Genomic DNA, 24,912 nt, shown 5'->3' with positions numbered 1-24,912 from the left:
TTATTTTCTCCATCTGTCCAATGGTTTCAGATGTGGTGCCACTGGGAAGAGGCTGTGTGAAGTAGAGCGATGGTGACAGAATACAATATGACTCCTTTATTAGACATTACATCAGCACAAAACACCTTCAATCTATCCACCAGATTTTAACAAGTATTTATCCCTCTCTCCCTCCCCTCCCTCTCTCTCCCTCTCTCCCTCTTTCCCACTTTCTCTCTCTTTCCCTCCCCCTCTCTCACCCTCTCCCTCTTTCCCACCCTCCCTCTCTTTCCCACCTTCCCTCTCTCTTTCCCTCCCTCTCTCTTTCCCTCCCTCTCCCTCTCTCCCTCTCTCCCTCTCTCTCCCTCTTTCTCTCTCTCCCTCCCTCTTTCCCTCTCTCTCCCTCTCTCCCTCTCCCTCTCCCTCCCTCCCTCCCTCCCTCCATCTCTCAGGAGTCTCCTTCAGGTCGTAGAAAGGCGCTGGCAAGCAGCAGCATTAACATGAAGCAGTATGCCAGCCCCATGCCCACACAGACTGACGTCAAGCTCAAGTTCAAGCCCCTCTCCAAGAAGGTGGTGTCTGCCACGCTACAGTTCTCCCTCTCCTGCATCTTCCTCCGTGAGGGCAAGGCCACGTAAGTCCACACACACACACACGGCAAGGCCACGTAAGTCCACACACACACACACGGCAAGGCCACGTAAGTCCACACACACACACACGGCAAGGCCACGTAAGTCCACACACACACACACGGCAAGGCCACGTAAGTCCACACACACACACACGGCAAGGCCACGTAAGTCCACACACACACACACGGCAAGGCCACGTAAGTCCACACACACACACACGGCAAGGCCACGTAAGTCCACACACACACACACGGCAAGGCCACGTAAGTCCACACACACACACACGGCAAGGCCACGTAAATATTCTCCCTTCTCAAAAGTCAACCCCCCCAAATCTAGCCCCCTAAACATCTATCCTCCTTGAACTTGTCTTTTTCTACTCTTGTCTTTTTCTCTCTCTTCCATATCAGTTCCTATCTCTGTTTCTTTCCCTTGTCTGTCTTCCTACTTCCTCTTCTGTTGTTCTCACCCTCCTCTCTCTCTCCCTCTCTTGTTGAGTGGATACAGTCTCTATGTATTCCCTTCCCTGCATTCCATAGAGAGTAACGGCAGAAGAAATGAATAGAGAGAGTTTGTGATTTCTGCTGAAGTCCTGCTGCCGTCCACAATACAAACAGGGCTATAATACCAGTCTCAGTGTGTAATACCAGTCTCAGTGTGTAATACCAGTCTCAGTATAATACCAGTCTCAGTATAATACCAGTCTCAGTATAATACCAGTCTCAGTATAATACCAGTCTCAGTATAATACCAGTCTCAGTATAATACCAGTCTCAGTATAATACCAGTCTCAGTATAATACCAGTCTCAGTATAATACCAGTCTCAGTGTAATACCAGTCTCAGTGTAATACCAGTCTCAGTATAATACCAGTCTCAGTGTAATACCAGTCTCAGTATAATACCAGTCTCAGTGTAATACCAGTCTCAGTGTAATACCAGTCTCAGTATAATACCAGTCTCAGTGTAATACCAGTCTCAGTATAATACCAGTCTCAGTATAATACCAGTCTCAGTGTAATACCAGTCTCAGTATAATACCAGTCTCAGTGTGTAATACCGGTCTCAGTATAATACCGGTCTCAGTATAATACCAGTCTCAGTATAATACCAGTCTCCGTATAATACCAGTCTCCGTATAATACCAGTCTCCGTATAATACCAGTCTCAGTGTGTAATACCAGTCTCAGTGTGTAATACCAGTCTCAGTGTGTAATACCAGTCTCAGTGTGTAATACCAGTCTCAGTGTGTAATACCAGTCTCAGTGTGTAATACCAGTCTCAGTGTGTAATACCAGTCTCAGTGTGTAATACCAGTCTCAGTGTGTAATACCAGTCTCAGTGTGTAATACCAGTCTCAGTGTGTAATACCAGTCTCAGTGTGTAATACCAGTCTCAGTGTGTAATACCAGTCTCAGTGTGTAATACCAGTCTCAGTGTGTAATACCAGTCTCAGTGTGTAATACCAGTCTCAGTGTGTAATACCAGTCTCAGTGTATAATACCAGTCTCAGTATAATACCAGTCTCAGTGTGTAATACCAGTCTCAGTATAATACCGGTCTCAGTGTGTAATACCAGTCTCAGTGTGTAATACCAGTCTCAGTGTAATACCAGTCTCAGTGTAATACCAGTCTCAGTGTAATACCAGTCTCAGTGTGTAATACCAGTCTCAGTGTGTAATACCAGTCTCAGTGTGTAATACCAGTCTCAGTGTGTAATACCAGTCTCAGTGTGTAATATCAGTCTCAGTGTGTAATACCAGTCTCAGTGTGTAATACCGGTCTCAGTGTGTAATACCGGTCTCAGTATAATACCGGTCTCAGTATAATACCGGTCTCAGTGTGTAATACCAGTCTCAGTATAATACCAGTCTCAGTATAATACCAGTCTCAGTATAATACCAGTCTCAGTATAATACCAGTCTCAGTATAATACCAGTCTCAGTATAATACCAGTCTCAGTGTGTAATACCAGTCTCAGTGTGTAATACCAGTCTCAGTATAATACCAGTCTCAGTGTGTAATACCAGTCTCAGTGTGTAATACCAGTCTCAGTGTGTAATACCAGTCTCAGTGTGTAATACCAGTCTCAGTGTGTAATACCAGTCTCAGTGTGTAATACCAGTCTCAGTGTGTAATACCAGTCTCAGTGTGTAATACCAGTCTCAGTGTGTAATACCAGTCTCAGTGTAATACCAGTCTCAGTGTAATACCAGTCTCAGTATAATACCAGTCTCAGTGTGTAATACCAGTCTCAGTGTGTAATACCAGTCTCAGTGTGTAATACCAGTCTCAGTGTAATACCAGTCTCAGTGTGTAATACCAGTCTCAGTATAATACCGGTCTCAGTATAATACCAGTCTCAGTGTGTAATACCGGTCTCAGTATAATACCAGTCTCAGTGTGTAATACCAGTCTCAGTGTGTAATACCAGTCTCAGTGTGTAATACCAGTCTCAGTGTGTAATACCAGTCTCAGTGTGTAATACCAGTCTCAGTATAATACCAGTCTCAGTGTGTAATACCAGTCTCAGTGTGTAATACCAGTCTCAGTGTGTAATACCAGTCTCAGTGTGTAATACCAGTCTCAGTGTAATACCAGTCTCAGTGTGTAATACCAGTCTCAGTATAATACCAGTCTCAGTGTGTAATACCGGTCTCAGTGTGTAATACCGGTCTCAGTGTAATACCGGTCTCAGTATAATACCAGTCTCAGTGTGTAATACCAGTCTCAGTGTGTAATACCGGTCTAATACCGGTGTACATTCTACCGGCCTCTGTGTACATACTACCGGCCTCTGTGTACATACTACCGGCCTCTGTGTACATACTACCGGCCTCTGTGTACATACTACCGGCCTCTGTGTACATACTACCGGCCACTGTGTACATTCTACCGGCCTCTGTTTACATACTACCGGCCTCTGTGTACATTCTACCGGCCTCTGTGTACATTCTACCGGCCTCTGTGTACATTCTACCGGCCTCTGTGTACATTCTACCGGCTTCTGTGTACATTCTACCGGCCTCTGTGTACATTCTACCGGCTTCTGTGTACATTCTACCGGCCTCTGTGTACATTCTACCGGCCTCTGTGTACATTCTACCGGCCTCTGTGTACATACTATTGGCCTCTGTGTACATACTACCGGCCTCTGTGTACATACTACCGGCCTCTGTGTACATACTACCGGCTTCTGTGTTACCTACTACCGGCCTCTGTGTACATACTACCGGCTTCTGTGTACATACTACCGGCCTCTGTGTACATACTACCGGCCTCTGTGTACATACTACCGGCCTCTGTGTACATACTACCGGCCTCTGTGTACATACTACCGGCCACTGTGTACATTCTACCGGCCTCTGTTTACATACTACCGGCCTCTGTGTACATTCTACCGGCCTCTGTTTACATACTACCGGCCTCTGTGTACATTCTACCGGCTTCTGTGTACATTCTACCGGCCTCTGAGTACATTCTACCGGCCTCTGTGTACATTCTACCGGCCTCTGAGTACATTCTACCGGCCTCTGTGTACATTCTACCGGCCTCTGTGTACATTCTACCGGCCTCTGTGTACATTCTACCGGGCTCTGTGTACATTCTACCGGCCTCTGTGTACATTCTACCGGCCTCTGTGTACATTCTACCGGCCTCTGTGTACATTCTACCGGCCTCTGTGTACATTCTACCGGCCTCTGTGTACATTCTACCGGCCTCTGTGTACATTCTACCGGCCTCTGTACATTCTACCGGCCTCTGTGTACATTCTACCGGCCTCTGTGTACATTCTACCGGCCTCTGTGTACATTCTACCGGCCTCTGAGTACATTCTACCGGCCTCTGTGTACATTCTACCGGCCTCTGTGTACATTCTACCGGCCTCTGTGTACATTCTACCGGCCTCTGTGTACATTCTACCGGCCTCTGTGTACATTCTACCGGCTTCTGTGTACATTCTACCGGCCTCTGTGTACATTCTACCGGCCTCTGTGTACATTCTACCGGCCTCTGTGTACATTCTACCGGCCTCTGTGTACATTCTACCGGCTTCTGTGTACATTCTACCGGCCTCTGTGTACATTCTACCGGCCTCTGTGTACATTCTACCGGCCTCTGTGTACATTCTACCGGCCTCTGTGTACATTCTACCGGCCTCTGTGTACATTCTACCGGCCTCTGTGTACATTCTACCGGCCTCTGTGTACATTCTACCGGCCTCTGTGTACATTCTACCGGCCTCTGTGTACATTCTACCGGCCTCTGTGTACATTCTACCGGCCTCTGTATAGCACCAGTCAGCTAGAGGAATTAACCTCTACTCACCCCGGCTTCAGAATGACAATATCTCTCATTCAATGGATCCATATTCTCTCCAGCATTCTCTCTCTCTCTCTCTCTCTCTCTCTCTCTCTCTCTCTCTCTCTCTCTCTCTCTCTCTCTGTGTGTGTTCCCTCTCTTTTATGCTCTCTTTCGATGCTCTCTCTCTCTCTCCTCGGTCCCTTTGATAAAGCCAAGTGCTATTTTGTATGAGCTTGCTGCAACACGCCAGTTAAAACAGCGCCAGCTCTTTTGTTGTGTAGAGGAACCGGGGAGTGGCAGTGTGTGACCCCTCTTAACCCTTCAGAGAACCATGTCACTGCACACAAATAAACTCCATTACATCGGTTCAAATCAGCTTCTATTGCTGCTGTGGTCTGACCTGCTGCTGTGTTCTGGCCTGCTGCTGTTGTCTGACCTGCTGCTGTTGTCTGACCTGCTGCTGTTGTCTGGCCTGCTGCTGTTGTCTGGCCTGCTGCTGTTGTCTGACCTGCTGCTGTTGTCTGGCCTGCTGCTGTGGTCTGACCTGCTGCTGGTGTCTGGCCTGCTGCTGTTGTCTGGCCTGCTGTTGTGGTCTGGCCTGCTGCTGTTGTCTGGAGTGAGAGAGAGGACGAGTGAGAGAGAGGCGAGTGAGAGAGAGGCCGAGTGAGAGAGAGGACGAGTGAGAGAGAGGACGAGTGAGAGAGAGGACGAGTGAGAGAGAGGACGAGTGAGAGAGAGGACGAGTGCGAGAGAGGACGAGTGAGAGAGAGGACGAGTGAGAGAAAGGACGAGTGAGAGAGAGGACGAGTGAGAGAGAGGACGAGTGAGAGAGAGGACGAGTGAGAGAGAGCGAGAGCCAGAGAGAGAGAGAGAGGTGGGGGAGAGGGAAGGAGAGAGAGAGAGCCAGGGGGAGAGAGGTGGTGTTGGGGGAGAGGGAAGGAGAGAGAGAGAGAGAGAGAGAGAGAGATGTGGTGGTGGGGGAGAGGGAAGGAGAGAGAGAGAGTTAATCCCAGAGTGTTATCTATCTGGTGGTGTCTGGATGTGAGACCCCTCGGCAGAGTGTGTTTCCTCCTTGCCCCCTCATACACACAAACGCACCCACAGAAACATAAATGCATGTGCATACAGGAACACAACTAGACACACACACACACACACATACACACACACACACGTGCACATTTTGTTTCCTCAGCAGCCACCGCATGAAGGACACTATGCTTACAGACAGGAGAGTAGTACTCTCTCTCTCTCTGGTCCATCTCTCCCTCTGTCTGTCCGTCTCCATCTCTCCCTTTCTCTCTCTGTCACCCTCTCTCTGTCTGTCTCTCTCTCTGGTCCATCTCTCTCTCTGTCTGTCCGTGTCTCTCTCTGGTCCATCTCTCTCTCTGTCTGTCCGTGTCTCTCTCTCTGGTCCATCTCTCCCTCTGTCTGTCCGTGTCTCTCTCTCAGGTCCATCTCTCCCTCTGTCTGTCCGTGTCTCTCTCTCTGGTCCATCTCTCCCTCTGTCTGTCCGTGTCTCTCTCTCTGGTCCATCTCTCTCTCTGTCTGTCCGTGTCTCTCTCTCTGGTCCATCTCTCCCTCTGTCTGTCCGTGTCTCTCTCTCTGGTCCATCTCTCCCTCTGTCTGTCCGTGTCTCTCTCTCTGGTCCATCTCTCCCTCTGTCTGTCCGTGTCTCTCTCTCTGGTCCATCTCTCCCTCTGTCTGTCCGTGTCTCTCTCTCTGGTCCATCTCTCCCTCTGTCTGTCCGTGTCTCTCTCTCTGGTCCATCTCTCCCTCTGTCTGTCCGTGTCTCTCTCTCTGGTCCATCTCTCCCTCTGTCTGTCCGTGTCTCTCTCTCTGGTCCATCTCTCCCTCTGTCTGTCCGTGTCTCTCTCTCTGGTCCATCTCTCCCTCTGTCTGTCCGTGTCTCTCTCTCTGGTCCATCTCTCTCTGTCACCCTCTCTCTCTCTGGTCATCCCTTTATCTCTGTCACCCTCTCTCCGTGTCTCTCTCTGTCTGTCTCCATCTCTCCCTTTCTCTCTCTGTCCGTTTCTATCACCCTCTCTCTGTCCGTGTCCATCTCTCCCTCCATCTCTCTTTGATATTACCTGTTTAATAACTCTATAGACATGTCGTGATATTACCTGTTTAATAACACTCTATAGACAGGTCGTGATATTACCTGTTTAATAACACTCTATAGACAGGTCGTGATATTACCTGTTTAATAACACTGTAGACAGGTCGTGATATTACCTGTTTAATAACACTATAGACAGGTCGTGATATTACCTGTTTAATAACACTATAGACAGGTCGTGATATTACCTGTTTAATAACACTGTAGACAGGTCGTGATATTACCTGTTTAATAACACTATAGACAGGTCGTGATATTACCTGTTTAATAACACTATAGACAGGTCGTGATATTACCTGTTTAATAACACTATAGACAGGTCGTGATATTACCTGTTTAATAACACTATAGACAGGTCGTGATATTACCTGTTTAATAACACTATAGACAGGTCGTGATATTACCTGTTTAATAACACTATAGACAGGTCGTGATGTTCCCTGTTTAATAACACTATAGACAGGTCGTGATATTACCTGTTTAATAACACTATAGACAGGTCGTGATGTTACCTGTTTAATAACATTATAGACAGGTCGTGATATTACCTGTTTAATAACACTATAGACAGGTCGTGATGTTCCCTGTTTAATAACACTATAGACAGGTCGTGATATTACCTGTTTAATAACACTATAGACAGGTCGTGATGTTACCTGTTTAATAACACTATAGACAGGTCATGATATTACCTGTTTAATAACACTATAGACAGGTCGTGATGTTACCTGTTTAATAACATTATAGACAGGTCATGATATTACCTGTTTAATAACACTATAGGCAGGTCGTGATATTACCTGTTTAATAACTCTATAGACAGGTCGTGATATTACCTGTTTAATAACTCTATAGACAGGTCGTGATATTACCTGTTTAATAACACTCTATAGACGGGTCGTGATATTACCTGTTTAATAACACTATAGACAGGTCGTGATATTACCTGTTTAATAACACTATAGACAGGTCGTGATATTACCTGTTTAATAACACTATAGACAGGTCGTGATATTACCTGTTTAATAACTCTATAGACAGGTCGTGATATTACCTGTTTAATAACACTATAGACAGGTCGTGATATTACCTGTTTAATAACTCTATAGACAGGTTGTGATATTACCTGTTTAATAACACTATAGACAGGTCGTGATATTACCTGTTTAATAACACTATAGACAGGTCGTGATATTACCTGTTTAATAACACTATAGACAGGTCGTGATATTACCTGTTTAATAACACTTTAGACAGGTCGTGATATTACCTGTTTAATAACTCTATAGACAGGTTGTGATATTACCTGTTTAATAACACTATAGACAGGTCGTGATATTACCTGTTTAATAACACTATAGACAGGTCATGATATTACCTGTTTAATAACATTATAGACAGGTCATGATATTACCTGTTTAATAACATTATAGACAGGTCATGATATTACCTGTTTAATAACATTATAGACAGGTCATGATATTACCTGTTTAATAACATTATAGACAGGTCATGATATTACCTGTTTAATAACACTATAGACAGGTCGTGATATTACCTGTTTAATAACACTATAGACAGGTCATGATATTACCTGTTTAATAACATTATAGACAGGTCATGATATTACCTGTTTAATAACATTATAGACAGGTCATGATATTACCTGTTTAATAACACTATAGACAGGTCATGATATTACCTGTTTAATAACATTATAGACAGGTCATGATATTACCTGTTTAATAACACTCTATAGACAGGTCGTGATATTACCTGTTTAATAACACTATAGACAGGTCGTGATATTACCTGTTTAATAACTCTATAGACGTGTCGTGATATTACCTGTTTAATAACACTATAGACAGGTCGTGATATTACCTGTTTAATAACACTATAGACAGGTCGCGATGTTACCTGTTTAATAACACTATAGACAGGTCGCGATATTACCTGTTTAATAACTCTATAGACAGGTCATGATATTACCTGTTTAATAACACTCTATAGACAGGTCGTGATATTACCTGTTTAATAACACTATAGACAGGTCGTGATATTACCTGTTTAATAACTCTATAGACAGGTCGTGATGTTACCTGTTTAATAACACTATAGACAGGTCGTGATATTACCTGTTTAATAACACTATAGACAGGTCGTGATATTACCTGTTTAATAACACTATAGACAGGTCGTGATATTACCTGTTTAATAACACTATAGACAGGTCGTGATGTTCCCTGTTTAATAACACTATAGACAGGTCGTGATATTACCTGTTTAATAACACTATAGACAGGTCGTGATGTTACCTGTTTAATAACATTATAGACAGGTCATGATATTACCTGTTTAATAACACTATAGACAGGTCGTGATGTTCCATGTACGTCCTGAGACTTGTGTGTTACATGGTTTTACAGTAGGTTTGAGATCGTCTTCTCTCCCCTGTGAGATGGTTGTCTGCTATGAGAGAGATAGCGATGTTGGCCTTTACAAAATGGCTGTATGTTGTTTCTCTTTGTTAGATTTGTCACAAATAAAATCTGATTGTCTGTCTGTCTCTCTGTCTCTGTCTGTCTCTGTCTGTCTCTGTCTGTCTCTGTCTGTCTCTGTCTCTGTCTGTCTCTGTCTGTCTGTGTCTCAGTGACGAGGACATGCAGAGCCTGGCCAGCCTGATGAGTATGAAGCAGGCCGATATCGGCAACCTGGATGACTTTGAGGAGGAGGACGAGGAGAATGAGGAGAACAGGGCCAACCAGGAGGAGAAGGCTGCTAAGATCACAGGTGAGTGGTTACACACACACAACGTCTATTTGTTAAGGAGACCAGAAGAAGCTGCTAAGATCACAGGTGAGTGGTTACACACACACACAACGTCTATTTGTTAAGGAGACCAGAAGAAGCTGCTGAGATCACAGGTGAGTGGTAACACACACACAACGTCTATTTGTTAAGGAGACCAGAAGAAGCTGCTAAGATCACAGGTGAGTGGTTACACACACACAACGTCTATTTGTTAAGGAGACCAGAAGAAGCTGCTGAGATCACAGGTGAGTGGTTACACACACACAACGTCTATTTGTTAAGGAGACCAGAAGAAGCTGCTGAGATCACAGGTGAAATGCAGTTGTAAAAGGTCGTCTGACCTCAGTGAGACTTCCTGCTTGTGGCCACGTGGTGGTGTTGTGGCCACGTGGTGGTGTTGTGGCCACGTGGTGTTGTTGTAGCCACATGGTGGTGTTGTGGCCACATGGTGTTGTTGTAGCCACATGGTGGTGTTGTGGCCACGTGGTGGTGGTGTTGTAGCCACGTGGTGGTGTTGTAGCCACGTGGTGGTGTTGTGGCTACGTGGTGGTGTTGTAGCCACGTGGTGGTGTTGTAGCCACGTGGTGGTGTTGTGGCCACGTGGTGGTGTTGTAGCCACATGGTGTTGTTGTAGCCACATGGTGTTGTTGTAGCCACGTGGTGGTGGTGTTGTAGCCACATGGTGTTGTTGTAGCCACGTGGTGGTGTTGTTGTGGCCACGTGGTGGTGTTGTAGCCACATGGTGGTGTTGTAGCCACATGGTGTTGTTGTAGCCACGTGGTGGTGTTGTGGCCACGTGGTGGTGTTGTAGCCACATGGTGGTGTTGTAGCCACATGGTGTTGTTGTAGCCACGTGGTGGTGTTGTAGCCACATGGTGGTGTTGTAGCCACATGGTGGTGGTGTTGTAGCCACATGGTGGTGTTGTGGCCACGTGGTGGTGTTGTGGCCACGTGGTGGTGGTGTTGTAGCCACATGGTGTTGTTGTAGCCACATGGTGGTGTTGTGGCCACGTGGTGGTGGTGGTGTTGTAGCCACGTGGTGGTGTTGTAGCCACATGGTGGTGTTGTGGCCACGTGGTGGTGTTGTTGTAGCCACGTGGTGGTGTTGTGGCCACGTGGTGGTGTTGTGGCCACATGGTGGTGTTGTGGCCACGTGGTGGTGGTGTTGTAGCCACGTGGTGGTGTTGTAGCCACGTGGTGGTGTTGTGGCCACGTGGTGGTGGTGTTGTAGCCACGTGGTGGTGTTGTAGCCACATGGTGGTGTTGTGGCCACGTGGTGGTGGTGTTGTAGCCACGTGGTGGTGTTGTAGCCACATGGTGGTGGTGTTGTAGCCACGTGGTGGTGTTGTTGTAGCCACGTGGTGGTGTTGTTGTAGCCACGTGGTGGTGTTGTGGCCACGTGGTGGTGTTGTGGCCACGTGGTGTTGTTGTAGCCACGTGGTGGTGTTGTGGCCACGTGGTGGTGTTGTAGCCACATGGTGGTGTTGTAGCCACGTGGTGGTGTTGTGGCCACGTGGTGGTGTTGTAGCCACATGGTGTTGTTGTAGCCACGTGGTGGTGGTGTTGTAGCCACGTGGTGGTGTTGTGGCCACGTGGTGGTGTTGTAGCCACATGGTGTTGTTGTAGCCACGTGGTGGTGTTGTTGTAGCCACGTGGTGGTGGTGTTGTAGCCACGTGGTGGTGTTGTAGCCACGTGGTGTTGTTGTAGCCACGTGGTGGTGGTGTTGTAGCCACGTGGTGGTGGTGTTGTAGCCACATGGTGTTGTTGTAGCCACATGGTGTTGTTGTAGCCACGTGGTGGTGGTGTTGTAGCCACGTGGTGGTGGTGTTGTAGCCACATGGTGGTGTTGTAGCCACGTGGTGTTGTTGTAGCCACGTGGTGGTGGTGTTGTAGCCACGTGGTGGTGGTGTTGTAGCCACGTGGTGGTGTTGTGGCCACGTGGTGGTGGTGTTGTAGCCACATGGTGGTGTTGTAGCCACATGGTGTTGTTGTAGCCACATGGTGGTGTTGTTGTAGCCACGTGGTGTTGTTGTAGCCACATGGTGTTGTAGCCACATGGTGGTGTTGTAGCCACGTGGTGTTGTTGTAGCCACGTGGTGGTGGTGTTGTAGCCACGTGGTGGTGGTGTTGTAGCCACGTGGTGGTGTTGTGGCCACGTGGTGGTGGTGTTGTAGCCACATGGTGGTGTTGTAGCCACATGGTGTTGTTGTAGCCACATGGTGGTGTTGTTGTAGCCACGTGGTGTTTTTGTAGCCACATGGTGTTGTTGTAGCCACATGGTGGTGTTGTAGCCACATGGTGTTGTTGTAGCCACATGGTGTTGTTGTAGCCACATGGTGTTGTTGTAGCCACATGGTGGTGTTGTAGCCACATGGTGTTGTTGTAGCCACATGGTGTTGTTGTAGCCACATGGTGGTGTTGTTGTAGCCACGTGGTGTTGTTGTAGCCACATGGTGTTGTAGCCACGTGGTGGTGTTGTGGCCACGTGGTGGTGGTGTTGTAGCCACATGGTGGTGTTGTTGTAGCCACGTGGTGGTGTTGTCCATTGTTGTTCACCATGTCCAGACGGCCACAGCTTAACAGTCTGCTTTGACTGAGGCATAAACGGAAATAGACAACACACTTCCTGATCTTTTTGGGTGACACCTTGTTCCTTTTCTTTCTTTTTACTGATGCTTGTGGGTCCGCATCTGTGTCTGTGGGTGTCTGCATGTCTGTGGGTGTGTGGGATGTGTTTATGGGTGTATGGGATGTGTTTATGTTTATGGGTGTATGGGATGTGTTCTTGTTTATGGGTGTATGGGATGTGTTTATGGGTGTATGGGATGTGTTCATGTTTATGGGTGTATGGGATGTGTGTATGGGTGTATGGGATGTGTGTATGGGTGTATGTGATTTGTGTATGGGTGTATGGGATGTGTGTATGGGTGTATGGGATGTGTTTATGGGTGTATGGGATGTGTGTATGGGTGTATGGGATGTGTTTATGGGTGTATGGGATGTGTGTATGGGTGTATGGGATGTGTGTATGGGTGTATGGGATGTGTGTATGGGTGTATGGGATGTGTTTATGGGTGTATGGGATGTGTTTATGGGTGTATGGGATGTGTGTATGGGTGTATAGGATGTGTTTATGGGTGTATGGGATGTGTGTATGGGTGTATGGGATGTGTGTATGGGTGTATGGGATGTGTGTATGGGTGTATGGGATGTGTGTATGGGTATATGGGATGTGTGTATGGGTGTATGGGATGTGTTTATGGGTGTATGGGATGTGTGTATGGGTGTATGGGATGTGTGTATGGGTGTATGGGATGTGTGTATGGGTGTATGGGATGTGTGTATGGGTGTGTGGGATGTGTTCATGTTTATGGGTGTATGGGATGTGTTCATGTTTATGGGTGTATGGGATGTGTGTATGGGTGTATAGGATGTGTTTATGGGTGTATGGGATGTGTGTATGGGTGTATGGGATGTGTTTATCGGTGTATGGGATGTGTTTATGGGTGAATGGGATGTGTTTATGGGTGTATGGGATGTGTTTATGGGTGTATGGGATGTGTTTATGGGTGAATGGGTTGTGTGTATGGGTGTATGGGATGTGTGTATGTGTGTATGGGATGTGTGTATGGGTGTATGGGATGTGTTTATGGGTGTATGGGATGTGTGTATGGGTGTATGGGATGTGTTTATGGGTGTATGGGATGTGTTTATGGCTGTATGGGATGTGTTTATGGGTGTATGGGATGTGTGTATGGGTGTATGGGATGTGTTTATGGGTGTATGGGATGTGTTTATGGGTGTATGGGATGTGTTTATGGGTGTATGGGATGTGTTTATGGGTGTATGGGATGTGTTTATGGGTGTATGGGATGTGTGTATGGGTGTATGGGATGTGTGTATGGGTGTATGTGATTTGTGTATGGGTGTATGGGATGTGTGTATGGGTGTATGGGATGTGTTTATGGGTGTATGGGATGTGTGTATGGGTGTATGGGATGTGTTTATGGGTGTTGCAGTTTTTTCCAGGACGTTTTATTTTTTTCATCATGCGTTCTCTTCTGTGGGCTGTCCCTCCCTCCCTCCCTCCCTCCCTCCCTCCCTCCCTCCCTCCCTCTCCCTCTCTCCCTCCCTCCCTCTCCCTCTCTCTCTCCCTCCCTCCCTCTCCCTCCCTCCCTCCCTCTCCCTCTCTCCCTCCCTCCCTCCCTCCCTCCCTCCCTCTCCCTCTCTCCCTCCCTCCCTCCCTCTCCCTCTCTCCCTCCCTCCCTCTATCCGTTCATACTCCAGATCACACTGTGACTAATGAATGAGAGCTGCTGTGTTCTGCTTTTCTTAGTCTGACTTCACAAAGCGTAGGCTTTTTACATTAAACTGTGTGTTTCTCCTCTTCCTGTCCCTCTCCGCTCAATCTACATAAATATACATTGGGTGCCTATAGCTGCGCGCCACTGGTCATATGCATACGGGCGTAAGTCTTTGTCATAGTGGCGGTTGTACTATCTGTAGTCAACCCTCATGGTCATTCCCTTAGTCCAGGGTTTCCCAAACCCGGTCCTGGGGACCACAAGGGGTGCAGGTTTTGGTTTTGGACCTAGCACTACACAGCTCATTCAAATAATCAACTAATCATCAAGCTTTAATTATTTGAATCAGCTGTGTAGTGTTAAGGGCTAAAACCAAAATGTGCACCTCTTGGGGCCACGAGGACTGAGTTTGCAAAACGCTGCCTTAGTCCCTAGGTTGAACATAACAAAGGTTAAGACAAGAGGATTCTAGTATTCCACAACTCTTGGCAAAAATGCTGAAGAATTCTAAACAATGGGTCCAGTGATGCTAGTTAGCATATAAAAAACATTTTTCAAAAGCTTTTTTTTTATTCTAACCTGGGTACCTTCAACCTAGATCAGTCCCAAGATGCTAGCTAGCCTAGCTAGTAACTTGTAGTGGCAAATACGGTAGCATAGTGCTAGCATGACTAACTATAGATGCTAGTTATCCTAGCTAGTAACTTGTAGCAGTAAATATGGTAGCATAGCGCTAGCATGACTAACTAAAGATGCTATTCAGCCTAGCTAGTAACTTGTAGTGGCAAATACGGTAGCATAGTGCTAGCATGACTAACTATAGATGCTAGTTATCCTAGCTAGTAACTTGTAGCAGTAAATATGGTAGCATAGCGCTAGCATGACTAACTAAAGATGCTATTCAGCCTAGCTAGTAACTTGTAGCGGCAGATACGGTAGCATAGTGCTAGCATGACTAACTAAGGATGCTAGCTAGTAGCTGCAGTTAAATGTACTGTCAGTGAATATACACTTTGGACAGTGCAGCAAAACATTTTAATTTATCTCTATACTCCAGCATTTTGGTTTTGAGGTCAAATTATTCAAATGATTGGACAGTACAGAATGCATCTTTTTATTCAAGGTTATTTTCATATACACTTCCATTCAAAAGTTTTAGAACACCTACTCATTCAAGCATTTGTCTTTATTTTCAACTATTTTCTACATTGTAGAATAATAGTGAAGACATCAAAACTATGAAATAACACATATGGAATCATGTAGTAACCAAAAAAGTGTTAAACAATTCAAAATATATGTTATATTTGAGATTCTTCAAATAGCCACCCTTTGCTTTCATGACAGCTTTGCACACTCTTGACATTCTCTCAACCAGCTTCACCTGGAATGCTTTTGGCTACTTTTGACCAGTAGTGTATATCTTTTTATTTGTTTAAATGTAACCTGTATATAACTAGGTAAGTCAGTTAAGAATAAATTCTTCTATATCTGGTTTAGAAATGAAAGCAGTATATATCTAGTCCCCCCCTGCAGATATCTCTAATGTCTATGAATATATGATGCTTTTAGCCTTTACATATGTACTGAATAAAAATAGAAACACAACAAAGTGTTGGTCCCATGTTTCATGAGTTGAAATAACTGATCCCAGAAATGTTCTTTACGCACAAAGAGCTTATTTCTCTCTAATTTTGTGCACAAATTTGTATTCCAATCCTGTTAGTGAGCGTTTCTCATTTGCCAAGATAATTAATCCACCTGACGTGTGGCATATCAAGAAGCTGATTAAACAGCATTATCATTACATAAGTGTACCTTGTGCTGGGGGCAATACACACAATTGTGAATATATGTAGTCTCTTATCCTTCAACATATATGATGTTCTACTACCTAACACACATATAACCTCTCTGAATATATGTGAATATATGTAGTCTCTTAGCCTTCAACATATATGATATTCTACTACCTAACACATATAACCTCTCTGAATATATGTGTGTATTGTATGTTTCCTCTCTGCTCACTGCTCTCCTCCCTTCCTGCTCTCTGGCCTGGTTGTTTTCAGAGATGGTAAACCAGCTCAATGCTCTCAGCTGCTTAGCCGGAGACCCTGAAGACTACTTCCTAAAGCTGGCTAGTAGAACGCCAAGCAGCGCTCAGTCTCCCTCTCAAGGTCTTTCTGTTTTCAACTTTCAACCTTTTCTCCTTTTCTTACTCGTTCTCACTGTCTCCTTCTGTTGTTCTGTCCCGTTTTGTCTTGTTCTTTCTAACTCTCGTTTCTCTCTCTGCTGCCCTAGCTCTCTCTCCCTCTACTGCCCTAGCTCTCTCTCCCTCTACTGCCCTAGCTCCCTCTACTGCCCTAGCTCTCTCTACAGCCCTAGCTCTCTCTCTCTCCTGCTCTAGCTTGCTCTCTCTCTCTCTACAGCCCTAGCTCTCTCTCTCTCTACTGCCCTAGCTCTCTCTCTCTCCTGCTCTAGCTTGCTCTCTCTCTCTACTGCCCTAGCCCTTACTTTCTACTGCCCTAGCTCTCTTTCTACTGCCCTAGCTCTCTTTCTACTGCCTTAGCTCTTACTTTCTACTGCCCTAGCTCTCTTTCTACTGCCTTAGCTCTTACTTTCTACTGCCCTAGCTCTTACTTTCTACTGCCCTAGCTCTTACTTTCTACTGCCCTAGCTCTTACTTTCTACTGCCCTAGCTATTTCTCTCTACTGCCCTAGCTATTTCTCTCTACTGCCCTAGCTATTTCTCTCTACTGCCCTAGCTATTTCTCTCTACTGCCCTAGCTATTTCTCTCTACTGCCCTAGCTCTCTCTCTACTGCCCTAGCTCTCTCTCTACTGCCCTAGCTCTCTCTCTACTGCCCTAGCTCTTTCTCTCTACTGCCCTAGCTCACTTTCTACTGCCCTAGCTCTTTCTCTCTACTGCCCTAGCTCTCATTCTACTGCCTTAGCTCTTACTTTCTACTGCCCTAGCTCTCATTCTACTGCCCTAGCTCTTACTTTCTACTGCCCTAGCTCTTACTTTCTACTACCCTAGCTCTTTCTCTCTACTGCCCTAGCTCTTTCTCTCTACTGCCCTAGCTCTCTCTCTCTACTGCCCTAGCTCTCTCTCTACTGCCCTAGCTCTCTCTCTCTACTGCCCTAGCTCTCTCTCTACTTCCCTAGCTCTCTTTCTACTGCCCTAGCTCGCGCTCTTTCTACTGCCCTAGCCCTTACTTTCTACTGCCCTAGCTCTCTTTCTACTGTCCTAGCTCTTTCTCTCTACTGCCCTAGCTCTTTCTCTCTACTGCCCTAGCTCTCGTTCTACTGCCCTAGCTCTCTTTCTACTGCCCTAGCTCTCTTTCTACTGCCCTAGCTCTCTTTCTACTGCCCTAGCTCTCTTTCTACTGCCTTAGCTCTTACTTTCTACTGCCCTAGCTCTTACTTTCTACTGCCCTAGCTCTTACTTTCTACTGCCCTAGCTCTTACTTTCTACTGCCCTAGCTATTTCTCTCTACTGCCCTAGCTATTTCTCTCTACTGCCCTAGCTATTTCTCTCTACTGCCCTAGCTCTCTCTCTACTGCCCTAGCTCTCTCTCTACTGCCCTAGCTCTCTTTCTACTGCCCTAGCTCTTTCTCTCTACTGCCCTAGCTCACTTTCTACTGCCCTAGCTCTTTCTCTCTACTGCCCTAGCTCTTTCTCTCTACTGCCCTAGCTCTTTCTCTCTACTGCCCTAGCTCTTTCTCTCTACTGCCCTAGCTCTCTCTCTACTGCCCTAGCTCTCTCTCTACTGCCCTAGCTCTCTCTCTACTGCCCTAGCTCTCTCTCTACTGCCCTAGCTCTCTTTCTACTGCCCTAGCTCTTTTTCTACTGCCCTAGCTCTCTTTCTACTGCCCTAGCTCTCTACTGCCCTAGCTCTCTTTCTACCGCCCTAGCTCTCTTTCTACTGCCCCGGCTCTCTCTCTACTGCCCCAGCTCTCTCTCTACTGCCCTAGCTCTCTTTCTACTGCCCTAGCTCTCTTTCTACTGCCCTAGCTCTCTTTCTACCGCCCTAGCTCTTACTTTCTACTGCCCTAGCTCTCTTTCTACTGCCCTAGCTCTCTTTCTACTGCCCTAGCTCTCTACTGCCCTAGCTCTCTTTCTACCGCCCTAGCTCTTACTTTCTACTGCCCTAGCTCTTACTTTCTACTGCCCTAGCTATTTCTCTCTACTGCCCTAGCTCTTTCTCTCTACTGCCCTAGCTCTTTCTCTCTACTGCCCTAGCTCTCTCTCTACTGCCCTAGCTCTCTCTCTACTGCCCTAGCTCTCTCTCTACTGCCCTAGCTCTCTCTCTACTGCCCTAGCTCTCTCTCTACTGCCCTAGCTCTCTTTCTACTGCCCTAGCTCTCTTTCTACTGCCCTAGCTCTCTACTGCCCTAGCTCTCTTTCTACCGCCCTAGCTCTCTTTCTACTGCCCTAGCTCTCTCTTTCTCCTGCCCTAGCTCTCTCTCTACTGCCCTAGCTCGCGCTCTTTCTACTGCCCTAGCTCACTCTCTTTCTACTGCCCTAGATCACTCTCTTTCTACTGCCCTAGATCACTTTCTTTCTACTGCCCTAGATCGCTATCTTTCTACTGCCCTAGATCGCTCTCTTTCTACTGCCCTAGCTCGCTCTCTTTCTACTGCCCTAGCTCGCTCTCTCTCTACTGCCCTAGCTCTCGCTCTCTCTACTGCCCTAGCTCTCGCTCGCTCTCTCTACTGCCTTAGCTCTCGCTCTCTCTCTACTGTTCTCTCTCTACTGTTCTCTCTCTACTGCCCTAGCTCTCGCGCTCTCTACTGCTTTAGCTCTCGCTCTCTCTCTACTGTTCTCTCTCTACTGTTCTCTCTCTACTGCCCTAGCTCTCGCGCTCCCTACTGCCTTAGCTCTCGCTCTCTCTCTACTGTTCTCTCTCTACTGTTCTCTCTCTACTGCCCTCTCTCGCTCTCTCTCTACTGCCCTCTCTCGCTCTCTCTCTACTGCCCTCTCTCGCTCTCTCTCTACTGCCCTCTCTCTACTGCCCTGTCTCGTTCTCTACTTCCCCCCTCTCTGTCTCTCTCTCTCTCGTTCTACTGCTCTCTCTCGCTCCCTCTACTGCTCTCTCTCGCTCCCTCTACTGCTCTCTCTCGCTCCCTCTACTGCTCTCTCTCTCTCTCCCTCTCGCTGTCTCTCTGTACCATTGGTGACGTGGTCGTGTTGCCTGGTGTTCTCGTGTTGTACTTCAGATTACGTTTATTACATTGGTTGGTTTTCATTGGCTGGTTTTCTGTCATTTTTCAGTTTGCCCTCCTGGTGTCCAAGCCCCCGAACCCTGAACCTCCCCCTTTTGTCTGCAATTTGTAGTGAACCAATTAACAGTCATATTCCTCGTCTATGGTGTTGCTCTGTCACCATAGAGAAAAGAACACACACACACAATGCCGCTGCCACTTGTGACAATGATGGCCTAATATGGCCCAGAATGCAGCAGGAGAAATACCACACCTTATCAGCTACTACCACTTCACTACGTATACACACACACTCTCCCATACACACACCTACACACACACTCTCGCTTTCTCTCACACACACACACACACCACACACGCTCGTCATCTCACTCACTTTGTGCATAGACGTTCTCACGCTCACATACCACATTCAGAAACACACACAGTTAGCATTTTGTTTCTCACACACTGTTGAGACACGGACACACACACACACACACACACACACACACACACAACCTAGACAGGCATTGTTGGCTTGAGGATGAATCTCTGAGCTCTGTAGCAACTCCCAGCCTGCACTAGTGGTTTCTCATGGCAACCCGGTTCCATCAATCTCTGCTGAATTCCCCCGCTGGACTTCAACTGTAGTGAAGCTGGACAGGGATGAACAGGCGTTAACCAGTCACCTTTTACCAGAAGGAAGGAATACTTTTGGAAACCAAATGAACTCGAGTGGTTCACTCCAAAGTGCAGATTTTTTTGTACCCTTTTATTTCTGTATGTTTGTCTTCATTTTGACTCATCAGTGGTTGGTTGTGAGGGTGTTTTATCTCAACTCATTTTCTTCCGCTAGTTTGAACTATTTTCCTTCCTTCCTTTTTTTTGTGTTTTTTGTTAATTCGTTCTTTCGTTCCTGCGTTGTTTTGGTTCCCATGGCGACAGAGCTAATTAGTAAGCTGAACTTCCTGGAGGAGGATCAGGACACGCCCCCTGCCCTCTGCTCCAATCCCTTCGAAGATCCAGCTGATGATGTCGATGACCCCTCCCACCTGGAACACACCAATCACGTCAACCCGTTCGGTGACCCGGATGACGATGGTAGGTTTGACCTTTGACCTCTAACTACCTGTTCTGTCTCTCTCTACCTCTACTTCCTGTCTCTCTCCGCTCTTCTCTCTACCTCTACTTCCTGTCTCTCTCCGTCTCTCTCTCTCTATACTGTATGTCTACCTGTCTCTCTCCGTCTCTCTCTCTCTGTACTGTATGTCTAGCTGTCTTATTAGGGGTTTTAGCAGTTTGATTTACACTGTGTGGCCAAACGTATGTGGATACCATCTCGTCCAACATCTCATTCCAAAATCAGGGGCATTAATATGGAGTTGCCCCCCCCCCCCCCCCCTTTGCTGCTATAACAGCCTCCACTCTTCTGGGAAGGCTTTCCACTAGATGTTGGAACATTGCTGCAAGGCCTTGCTTCAATTCAGCCACAAGCATTAGTCGGGCACGGATGTTGGGAAATTAGGCCTGGCTCACAGTCAGTGTTCCAAATCATCCCAAAAGGGGTTCGATGGGGTTGAGGTCAGGGCTCTGTGCAGGCCAGTCAAGTTCTTCCACACCCATCTCGACAAACCATTTATGTATAGACCTCCCTTTGTGCACAGGGGCATTGTCATGCTGAAACAAGAAAAGGCCTTCCTCAAACTGCTGCCACAAAGTTGAAAGCACAGAATGGTCTAGAATGTCATTGTATGCTGTAGCATTAAGATTTCCCTTCACTGGAACTAAGGGGCCTCAACCATGAAGAACAGCCCCAGACCATTATACCTCCTCCACCAAACTTTACAGTCGGCACTATGCATTAGGACAGGGGTGTCCACATAATGTACATTGTTATGGGGTCAACATCAAAGACCGATTTATTATCCTTTATGAGGTTTTATATTGTGTTTTCTATCCAAGTTTAATGACATAGTTGTTGAAAGATCTATTTTATTGTTCTGAGGTTGTTTATAAAGTGCCTGCCAAACTAAATGTTACCCTTTTGTTGCTGTCGAGATGTCAAGAAAGGTCACGTAGCGTTGTGAATCCTGTGTGTTTATGTATTCTGTTAGTAAAGCAGAATACTGTCTGACAGACAGCTAAGATAATATTGACCCATCTCTCCGTCTCTCGCCCTTTCTCTCTGTCTCTCTCTCATTCATTCGCTCTCTCCCTCTTGCCCTCTCTCTCTCTCTCTCTGACCATAGTAGACAGACATGACTCTCCTCTCTCCGTCTCTCTCACCCTCTCATTCTTTCACTCTCTCCCTCTGTCTCTCTCTCTCTGTCTCTCTATGTCTCTCAATTCAATTCAATTCAAGGGGCTTTATTGGCATGGGAAACGTGTTAACATTGCCAAAGCAAGTGAGGTAGACAACACACAAAGGTGAAATAAACAATAACAATTAATAGCAAACATTACACATACAGAAGTTTCAAAACAATAAAGACATTACAAATGTCATATTATATATATACAGTGTTGTAACAATGTACAAATGGCTAAAGTACACAAGGGAAAATAAATAAGCATAAATATGGGTTGTATTTACAATGGTGTTTGTTCTTCACTGGTTGCCCTTTTCTTGTGGCAACAGGTCACACATCTTGCTGCTGTGATGGCACACTGTGGATTTCACCCAGTAGATATGGGAGTTTATCAAAACTGGATTTGTTTTCGAATTCTTTGTGGATCTGTGTGATCTGAGGGAAATATGTCTCTCTAATATGGTTATACATTTGGCAGGAGGTTAGGAAGTGCAGCTCAGTTTCCACCTCATTTTGTGGGCAGTGTGCACATAGCCTGTCTTCTCTTGAGAGCCATGTCTGCCTACGGCGGCCTTTCTCAATAGCAAGGCTATGCTCACTGAGTCTGTACATAGTCAAAGCTTTCCTTAAGTTTGGGTCAGTCACAGTGGTCAGGTATTCTGTCAATGTGTACTCTCTGTTTAGGGCCAAATAGCATTCTAGTTTGCTCTGTTTTTTTGTTAATTCTTTCCAATGTGTCAAGTAATTATCTTTTTTTTTTTCTCATGATTTGGTTGGGTCTAATTGTGCTGTTGTCCTGTGGCTCTGTGGGGTGTGTTTGTGTTTGTGAACAGAGCCCTAGGACCAGCTTGCTTAGGGGACTCTTCTCCAGGTTCATCACTCTGTAGGTGATGGCTTTGTTATGGAAGGTTTGGGAATCGCTTCCTTTTAGGTGGTTGTAGAATTTAACGTCTCTTTTCTGGATTTTGATAATTAGTGGGTATCGGCCTAATTCTGCTCTGCATGCATATTTTATGTTCTACGTTGTACACGGAGGATATTCTTGCAGAATTCTGCATGCAGAGTCTCAATTTGGTGTTTGTCCCATTTTGTGAAGTCTTGGTTGGTGAGCGGACCCCAGACCTCACAACCATAAAGGGCGATGAGAGAGAGAGACATCGCCCTCTCTCTCTGTCTCTCTCCGTCTCTGTCTCTCTCTCTCGCTCTCTGTCTGTCTCTGTCTCTGTCTCTCTCTCTGTCTGTCTGTCTTTTTTTTCTTCTTTTTTTTTCTCTGTCTCTCTCTCTCTCTCTCTCTCTGTCTCTCTCTCTCTCTCTCTCTGTCTCTCTCTCTCTCTCTCTCTCTCTCTCTCTGTCTCTCTCTCTGTCTCTCTCTGTCTCTCTGTCTCTCTCTCTCTGACCATAGTAGACAGACATGACTCTCCTCTCTGTTTCTTTCCTTCATCAGAGTGTGAGGAGGGTTCAGCCCTGAGTGACAAGCCTCTTGTTTTAGCTTACAGGATGTTTATTTGTTTCAGCCTTTAATCAGAACTAGTATATTGTGTCTGTGTGTGAATATCTCTAACCTCCTCTGCCCCCCCCCCCCCAGACACAGGGCCCCCCTCCCTGCCCCCCTACCTCACCCTCCGACAGGACCCAGAGGCCTACTATGTCCAAGAACCCTCCAACCCTTTCGACGAGGACGAAGTCAACACACACTCGCACACAGAGTACAACCCGTTTGACGAGCCCGACCAGGACCCAGACCTAGTCCCCGACCCCCAGGGGCCCCAGCAGCCGGAGGCTCCCAAACCCAGGGGGAGGAAGGGGGTCAGGCCGGTGGATATGAGCAAGTACCTGTATGCCGATACCAACGCACCTCCAGAGGACCAACTGGATGAGTGAGTTACAGGGGGATGTGGGGTGTGTGTGTGTGTGTGTTCAGACGTTTGGGGTTGATTACGGGGTTCAGTCATAAAGTGAATTTGTATTCTAGTGTGTGTCAGGGTTTCTGTTAGGAAAATGGGAAGATTTGAATTTAACGGCCATTTGAGAAATGTACTGGACCCATATATATTAGGTCACTTCTCGTTGGGTCACTATCGTTGGGTCACTATCGTTGGGTCACTATCGTTGGGTCACTATCGTTGGGTCACTCTCGTTGGATCACTCTCGTTGGGTCACTCTCGTTGGGTCACTCTCGTTGGGTCACTCTCGTTGGGTCACTCTCGTTGGGTCACTCTCGTTGGGTCACTCTCGTTGGGTCACTCTCGTTGGGTCACTCTCGTTGGGTCACTCTCGTTGGGTCACTCTTGTTGGGTCACTCTCATTAGGTGCATAAGCCATTAAGCCGTCCAATCACAGTGCTCGGAACAACAGCCAATCACATTTAGATGACAGTAACTAATCTGACCAGAGCATTCAGCTCATGTAATGAAGCAGCCAATCAAACGTAGTTTTCAAACCACAAAATGCAATTGGTGGGAAAACAGCATTCTAAACACACCACCTTCAAAACGACTTCACCAGAAAGCATGAATGAGCCACAGAGGAATAGAGGATCATTAGCTTCTTTTAAATGAAATAGCTGTGGATTGTTTCAGATCACAAGCCCGTTGGCCTATTTCAGAAGCTCGCAATTTGGGCAGCGTGCGTGGTCATGGGTCTAGCTGATTATTAAGTTGCGTCTGTCAGTGTAAAGCATCTAAAATATGTGTAAAGATAATGTGTTGTGTATAATTAAAAATGTTGAGACTCTCTCCAGAATGGCTCAGCAGGGCAGGGGTGTGTAGTGAAGATATAGGCCAGTCTCTCTCCAGAATGGCTCAGCAGGACAGGGGTGTGTGGTGAAGATAGAGGCCAGTCTCTCTCCAGAATGGCTCAGTAGGAGTGTGTGGTGAAGATATAGGCCAGTCTCTCCAGAATGGCTCAGAAGGGCAGAGGGGTATGTGGTGAAGATATAGGCCAGTCCCTCCAGAATGGCTCAGAAGGGCAGAGGGGTATGTGGTGAAGATATAGGCCAGTCTCTCCAGAATGGCTCAGAAGGGCAGAGGGGTATGTGGTGAAGATATAGGCCAGTCCCTCCAGAATGGCTCAGAAGGGCAGAGGGGTATGTGGTGAAGATATAGGCCAGTCTCTCCAGAATGACTCAGCAGGGCAGGGGGGTGTGGTGAAGATATAGGCCAGTCTCTCCAGAATGACTCAGCAGCGCAGGGGTGTGTAGTGAAGATATAGGCCAGTCTCTCTCCAGAATGG

General features: G+C 46.5%; 1 protein-coding gene across 2 annotated transcripts; it reads left to right on the top strand.

Annotated features, from left to right (window-relative positions):
* Positions 1–400: 400 nt before the first annotated feature.
* Positions 401–23,586, top strand: LOC129849049 (EH domain-binding protein 1-like). Of its 2 annotated transcripts, XM_055916112.1 has the most exons (5): positions 401–613; positions 9,694–9,833; positions 16,232–16,339; positions 20,318–20,473; positions 23,267–23,586. In XM_055916112.1, the coding sequence occupies exons 1-5, from the start codon at positions 480–482 to the stop codon at positions 23,560–23,562; spliced, it is 834 nt and encodes a 277-aa protein (XP_055772087.1). In that variant the 5' UTR covers positions 401–479; the 3' UTR covers positions 23,563–23,586. The 2 variants fall into 2 exon arrangements, with proteins under 2 accessions (XP_055772087.1, XP_055772088.1); XM_055916113.1 differs by lacking the exon at positions 16,232–16,339.
* The last annotated feature ends 1,326 nt before the right edge of the window (positions 23,587–24,912 follow it).

This window comes from Salvelinus fontinalis, unplaced genomic scaffold (genome assembly GCF_029448725.1).
Source record: "Salvelinus fontinalis isolate EN_2023a unplaced genomic scaffold, ASM2944872v1 scaffold_1349, whole genome shotgun sequence".
Lineage (NCBI taxonomy): Eukaryota > Metazoa > Chordata > Actinopteri > Salmoniformes > Salmonidae > Salvelinus > Salvelinus fontinalis.
The sequence above is the reverse complement of the archived record's forward strand: the minus strand, read 5'-3'. Positions and strand labels throughout refer to the sequence as shown.

What these genes read in the sequence shown, in the direction of transcription:
- LOC129849049 (XM_055916112.1), top strand. Translation starts at nt 480, where the DNA reads ATGAAGCAGTATGCCAGCCCCATGCCCACACAGACTGACGTCAAGCTC. An exon ending in GAAGGCTGCTAAGATCACAG is followed by an intron (nt 9,834 to 16,231) that starts GTGAGTGGTTAC and finishes GGTTGTTTTCAG; the next exon opens with AGATGGTAAACCAGCTCAAT. An exon ending in CGCTCAGTCTCCCTCTCAAG is followed by an intron (nt 16,340 to 20,317) that starts GTCTTTCTGTTT and finishes CCATGGCGACAG; the next exon opens with AGCTAATTAGTAAGCTGAAC.